Below are 7500 nucleotides of genomic sequence, written 5' to 3'. Positions count from 1 at the left end.
GCGATTCGGAACGCAACCATAGTTTTTCTTGATGCATTTGTCATGGGTATACGCTCACCCAGGAACAACAGCTGGTGCCAAATTGCATACGTCATCCCCAAGCGTACTCGCTGCCAGAGTTTGAACAACAGTAGTCGCAGATTGCCTTTAACACCTGAATTTTTGTGGGTCTTATCCAGCTGTGACTGAATACTGTTGTGCGGGTTTAACTTTGCTTCATTTCACCTGACGATACTGGTCACCTGTGTGGAAAAAGTATAATTGACTTTTTCGCGTGTTTGTTTTTTAAATGAACCTTAATTACTTTTTCAAACTGAGGAATCAGAAATAAAACTTTTATAACTATATACTAGCAATTTCACCAGATTTTAATTTGGTTGAAATCGGTGCGTTTTTAGATTGTAAACATACTGTCTGTAAAAAAAAAAAGAATAAGTCACAAAGCAATCTGTACAGAACAGTATTGGGGCCACAGGGAAGAAAACGGGATGTAAAAAAAAAAATTCATAGAGGAATTATTTTTTTCACGATGCATTTCGAGAATAAAGTCCAAATTTTAACTTTTCCTCAAAAAACAACCCCCACCCCCCAAAAAAAAGAAGGGTTAGGGTTACCCCTCACCCTAAAAACATTCATGATTTTTTCTTACCTGTGGCCCTAATTCTCTTAAGTTAGCATAGTGTAACACACTCATTTTGTTTTGTGTATTTCGTTATTTTCTAAAAAAAAAAAAATCCAGAAATTCACACAATAATTGACTTTTCTGCAACAGGTTCACACGTTCTTTTTATTTGTTCTGGTTCCAAACAAACGTCCCATAATGCATTCTGTTTTCCTTCATAATAAAAGCCTTTACAAAGTGCATTCACCGTTAAACCGTTATTCACAATCCTTCCATTAGGGGTTAGAGTTAAAATGGAGTGCATTCCAATACCCATACTTCCCTACTATTTAGTATGCCAGAAAAAGATGTAGGATATCCTAATACATGCACGTCAATTGCAGTATGCTGAAAATACATAAATGCCCCACTAACTCCAATAGCATTTTGGAGTATTCGTCTTTATTCTTGACATTTCTCGACATTATGAAAAAAAAAATCTTTATCTGTTTTTTCTCTCCTGTGTGTGGCCCTAAAACTCTTCTGTACTTTAGTATGTAGTGTAGTAAAAAGACTAAAACTCTTCTGTACTTTAGTATGTAGTGTAGTAAAAAGACTAAAACTCTTCTGTACTTTAGTATGTAGTGTAGTAAAAAGACTAAAACTCTTCTGTACTTTAGTATGTAGTGTAGTAAAAAGACTAAAACTCTTCTGTACTTTAGTATGTAGTGTAGTAAAAAGACTAAAACTCTTCTGTACTTTAGTATGTAGTGTAGTAAAAAGACTAAAACTCTTCTGTACTTTAGTATGTAGTGTAGTAAAAAGACTAAAACTCTTCTGTACTTTAGTATGTAGTGTAGTAAAAAGACTAAAACTCTTCTGTACTTCAGTATGTAGTGCAGTAAAAAGAAAGAATATGTGATTTGGAACACAGGGAAAGTTCAGTTCACAGGATAAAAACATGATTCAAACTTTAAAGGTGCAGTGTGTAATATAATATCTGAGTATTTAGCTTCATCTAGTGGTGAGATTGTAGATGTCAACGCTCCCTTGCTAACCCCTCCTTTTGGGGAGAATTTACAGAAGCTACGGTGGCCTTCAAGGACAAGAAGCTAGTTACTAAAGATGGCATCATCCACCACTGCCTCAAGTCTTTCCACAATATCAAGTGATGAGGTGAAGATGTATTTAGTTATTTATTCTATAGTACTTCTTCTTCTTCTTGGTGTTCCAACAGGTGCATTTCATTACATACATATGAATATTATATCACATATCAACCAAGTCTCTTCTGAAAAATGCAAAAAAAAAAAAAAAGAAAGTACACACTGAACCTTTAAAGGTGCAGTAAGTGGTTTATTTATGTTAATATAAGTGTTAAATCGCTCTCTATTCATACAGTGATCACTTACATAATGTGCGCGTTTCATAAAGCCGATCTCTCAGTCAGCTGCTCTGCATGTAATCAGCAATTAAACTTTATGTAGTATCCCAAATTTTTATCCAATCAGAAGAGAGAACACTACAAACCGACACCCGTCTCACTCATATATACTATATACACTCCATGGTCTCACTGCCGGTGCACGCCAGAGCAACAGATGGGTGAATGTTTATGCGCCTGCAATGGCGGAGCAGGTAAAAATCCTTCCCAATGTCTGTTTTGATGGTTTTTATCATGTTTTATCACACTTATGGATCTGAGATGATGCTAGATAACTCGCTGCTTGAAGACCGCAGTGCATTAATGTGGTGACGTGGGGACGAGCGAGGGGACTGCTAACTGCAGTCACTGACAGGAAGTTAGCTAAAAGAACCATTCCGCTTACAGCACCTTTAACATTTACAGACATTACAGATTAAAATATTTCATCAGTAGTAAGAAAATCAGTTTGTTCATATGACTCAGTGGATCAGTTAGTGGATATAAATGAGGTTTTTAAACAATTCATTTTATATGTGAAAGGTGCTCTGAGGAACTTCCAGTGTGTGTTAATTCTAGCGCCCCCTTTGGACTAAAGCAGTAGTGTTTTTACCACGCCAGCTGTTGTTCCTGGGTGAGCTTTCCCACCCATGACAAAGGCATTAAGAAAAACTATATAAAAATATCTTTCTTTGCACTGATGGTCTGGTTTGCTGTTACATGTAATTTATGATCATCAGAGGGAAAAAAAACGAGACTTTCAGAAATATTTAATAGTTCCTCGTAGCAGCTTTTCATAGCTTCTCTATTTAACTCTGTACAGTTCCAATCAAATAATAAAATGATTTGCTTTAAAGGAATACTTCACCCATATGGAACCAGCGTTCTATCATTATAAAATCACTATTATAATATAATGAATGAGGTTTTTCTTCCCTCAGTCTTCCCTCAGTCTTCCCTTGGCCCAGCTGTCCTGTTAATCCTAACCCTACATTTTACCATGTGTGATGTCATGTCAAACATGGTAAAATGTAGGGTGAGACAGTGAGACCATAAAACACTCTTTCTGCCTTTTCTCAGGCTAGGATGATCCGATTTCTAACATTTTTGCACATTTATACTACATAGGATCTCAGAGTTCAATACACCTTCATATTCCAACCGGTGAAGTAGGCTTTTAGCATAGCATCAGAGTATTTTAACGTCTAGCAGATTGAGGTCTCCGTACACGCTAATGCTGGTGATGCGTTTGAGGTCCCGGACTCTGTGATGATAGTCGAACAGGTGAAGTCCGTTCACTGCAACTTTAAACTGCTGAGCGTCGCAGAGCACGATCATCTAGAAAGAGAGAAACACACCAAGTTAATGTTAAAGATTTTTTTTGGGCATTTTTATGCTTTATTGATAGTGTAGAGACAGAGTTGAAATGGGGCAGAGAGGGGAGTGACATGCAGAGAACGACCGCGGGCTGGAATCGAACCCGGGTCTGCTGCTGGCCGAGGCCCATGGGGGGGGGGACGCCCTACTAACTGAGCTAAGGGCGCCCCCTTATCAGGTGAATGTTCAGGAGAATCACTGGGAAATGAGACGGTTATTTTAAAGGTGTAGTCAGTGATTCTGGAGAACGCTTGTTGTCAAAATCAGTGAATATCTCCTCATGATCCGCTACCTGTCTGTACTGTGTGTGCACTGAAAATAAAATCTAATGTTAATACACAGCCTAGGCTCTGTAAACTGGAATGTAAACACAGGGGCCACCATAGCTAGCAGCATACTAGTACATACAGAGCCTGGGCTGTGTACAAACACATTTTCAGCACACACAGTACAGACAGGTAGCGGATCATGAGGAGATATTCACTGATTTTGAAAAAAGTGATTTTGACAACAAGCGTTCTCCAGAATCACTGACTGCACCTTTAAAGGGAACGTTTTTTTTTAGCTTGTATGTCATTTAAGTTAACCTTTTGACTTTTAATTGTTTGTGGTTTTCTGTCTTTGTACCTCAAAGTACGTACACACACACACACACACACAGACAAAGACACACACACACACACACGTACACACAAACACACACACACACACACACACACAGACAAAGACACACACACACACACACACAGACAAAGACACTCTCACACACATGTACACACACACACACACACACACTCTCTCACACACATGTACACACACACACTCTCTCACACACATGTACACACACACACACACACACACTCTCTCACACACACACACACACACACACACACACACCTCAAAGTATGTCCCTGGGCTGAAGGGGAAGGCTCCAGCCAGTTTCTTCTCCTCTGGTCCCCAGCTTCCGCTCAGCTCAGAGTTTCTCACAAACGCTCGTTTCTTCAGACGAGGGTTAAGGTGCAGCGCGATGTCTGAGCCGGCACACAGGTCCACACCGAACCTACAACACACAAGGGGTTCTGTTTACAATACACAACTCATTCTGTTTACATAGCCTAGGCTGTGTGTTAATATACACACTACACACACAGGTCCACACCAAACCTGAGAGAGACAGGTTAAAGGTGCAGTGTGTAATATGACATCATCAAGAAAGTTCTACAAAGTTCTAGAATGTACACACACACACACACACACACACACACTCTCTCACACACATGTACACACACACACACACACACACACACACACACACACACACGCACACACACACACACCTCAAAGTTTACATAGCCTCTAGTTTACAGAGCCTAGGCTGTGTGTTAATATACACACTACACACACACAGGTCCACACCAAATCTAAGAGAGACAGGTTAAAGGTGCAGTGTGTAATATGACATCATCAAGAAAGTTCTACAAAGTTCTAGAATGCAACGCTCCCTGGGTAACCCCACCCCTTTAGAATAATAACAGAAGCTACAGTGGCCTTCAAGGACAAGAACAATTCTAAATGTTAAACAATGCACCTGATGACATTCCAACTATGACACTTTCAAGATGGCGGCACTAGGCCTTGGTCCAAAATATGCAGAAATATGGACATATATGAGACCCTTTCTAAGGGAAAAAAAAATAATTCAAAAAAATTTTTTCAGCTATTATGCACTAAATTAAATGTACTTATGGATATATTTACTTATATAATTACTTTCTACAAAATCTGCTAGGAAATAAAACCCAAAATTCTACACACTGCAGGTTTAACACTGAAACTAACCTTGCGTTCCAAATCACATACTTTTTCTCTTTCCTACACTACATACTAAAGTACAGAAGAGTTTTAGGGCCACACACAGGAGAGAGAAAAAAAATCAGATAAGGAAGATTTTTTTTAAAATTATGCCAAGAATAAAGACGAATACTCCAAAATGCTATTGGAGTTAGTGGGGCATCTAGGTATTTTCAGCATACTACAATTGACCTGCATGTATTGGGACATCCTAAATCTTTTTCTGGCATACTAAATAGTAGACACACAGGTCCACACCGAACCTAAGACACACAAGGGATTCTGTTTACACAGCCCACAGTTTACAGAGCCTAGGCTATGGGTTAATATAAACACTACACGCACAAGGCAAGGCAGAGAAATATATACTGGATTATTACATCTACATTAAAAGGTGCAGCCAGTGATTCTGTTTGCCTTGCATAGCTCCCAGTTTACAGAGCCTAGGCTGTGTGTTAATATAAGAAGCAGAGAAACATATACTGGATTATTAAATACAATTATTATTATTCAAAAGATGCAAAAAGTCAGAAAGTTGCAGAAAATTTGCAAAAAGTTTTAAGATTTTTGCAAAAAGAGTAAAAAAAAATGCAAAAAGTCGCCAAGAAGTCACAAAAAATATATTATAAATATAATGACTGATTATTCTTCTTACTTGTCAAGAAGATATCATGTAGGCTATGTAATGATTATTAGTTTTCCTACTTGTCTGCGTGTGGAAGCAGCTCTGCTCTGATGGTGATGGAGCGACCGACAGCGAGACCGCTGATCAGCTCACCTGAGAATGGAACGCTCTGAAACAACATGGAGGGAGAGTTAATCACACGATAAAAACATGCCCGGTGTGCAAAGGCCTTAAACCTGCAGTGTGTAGAATTTTGGGTTTTATTTCCTAGCAGATTTTGTAGAAAGTAATTATAATATCCAGAAGTACATTTAATTTAGTGCATAATAGCTGAAAAAATGTTTTAATTATTTTTTTCCCTTAGAAAGGGTCTCATATATGTCCATATTTCTGCATATTTTGGACTAAGGCTCAGTGCCGCCATCTTGAAAGCGTCATAGTTGGAATGTCATCAGGTGCATTGTTTAGAATTTAGATGAGGTGAAGATGTATTTAGTTATTTATTCTATAGTACTTCTTCTTCTTCTTGGTCTTCCAACAGGTGCATTTCATTACATACATATGAATATTATATCACATATCAACCAAGTCTCTTCTGAAAAATGCAAAAAAAAAAAAAGTACACACTGAACCTTGAAAGGTGAAGTAAGCGGTTTATTTATGTTAATATAAGTGTTAAATCGCTCTTTATTCATACAGTGATCACTTACATAATGTTTATTTATGTTAATATAAGTGTTAAATCGCTCTTTATTCATACAGTGATCACTTACATAATGTGCGCGTTTCATAAAGCCGATCTCTCAGTCAGCTGCTTTGCATGTAATCGGCAAATGAACTTATTGTAGTATCCCGTGGGTGAATGTGTATGCGCCTACAATGGTGGAGCAGGTAAAAATCCTTCCCAAAGTTTTGATGGTTTTTATCATGTTTTATCACACTTATGGATCTGAGATGATGCTAGATAACTCGCTGCTTGAAGACCACAGTGCATTAATGTGGTGACGTAGGGACGAGCGAGGGGACTGCTAACTGCAGTAACTGACAGGAAGTTAGTTAAAAGAACCATTCCGCTTACAGCACCTTTAACTTTATTAAGAATGAAAAAGAGTTTGGTCCTTTTTTTTTAGCATTTCGAATGTTCAGAATATAAAAAATTATTATTAGCAAAGTAGGAAATCGCAAAAAAACGAGAATTTAAACCACAAAACTGAACTTTTTCTTGTCTGTCAACAGTTGAATTCTTTAGAGAAATCTCAAATTTAAGTGTTTTAAATATGTTCAAAAATATGAATTGAGGGGGCGCCCTTAGCTCAGTTGGTAGGCGACCCCCCCATGGGCCTCGGCCAGCAGCGGACCCGGGTTCGATTCCAGCCCGCGGTCGTTCTCTGCATGTCACTCCCCTCTCTGCCCCATTTCAACTCTGTCTCTACACTATCAATAAAGCATAAAAATGCAAAAAAAATCTTAAAAAATTATATATATATGAATTGTTTTTCTCTAACTTTTTTTGGTCTTTAGGACCAGTTGAAGAATGGAAAAATAAAATGAGAAATGTTCTAATGGAAAGTCAACAACAACAAAAATCATAAAATAATCAAACTCACCAAATCACCTGAAGAC

The 7500-nt window shown here is 38.1% G+C and overlaps 1 protein-coding gene across 1 annotated transcript in view; it reads right to left on the bottom strand.

Annotated features, from left to right (window-relative positions):
- Positions 1-1541: 1541 nt before the first annotated feature.
- The window catches only part of LOC307266088 (galectin-8-like), a 12271-nt gene continuing 6312 nt past the window's right edge, over positions 1542-7500 (bottom strand). Inside the window, exons 7-10 of the mRNA XM_080047994.1 lie at positions 7485-7500; positions 5958-6046; positions 4299-4461; positions 1542-3362 (exon numbers count right to left, since the gene is read on the bottom strand). The exon at positions 7485-7500 is cut by the window's right edge and continues 11 nt beyond it. Coding sequence (XP_079904120.1) covers positions 3213-3362; positions 4299-4461; positions 5958-6046; positions 7485-7500 — 418 coding nt within the window. The 3' untranslated portion in view covers positions 1542-3212. The remainder of the gene's footprint in view (positions 3363-4298; positions 4462-5957; positions 6047-7484) is intronic.

Source organism: Ammodytes marinus, assembly GCF_949987685.1.
Source record: "Ammodytes marinus genome assembly, chromosome: 19".
In the NCBI taxonomy this organism is placed as follows: domain Eukaryota; kingdom Metazoa; phylum Chordata; class Actinopteri; order Uranoscopiformes; family Ammodytidae; genus Ammodytes; species Ammodytes marinus.
Note: the sequence above shows the minus strand (reverse complement) of the source record. Positions and strands in the feature narration are given on the sequence as shown.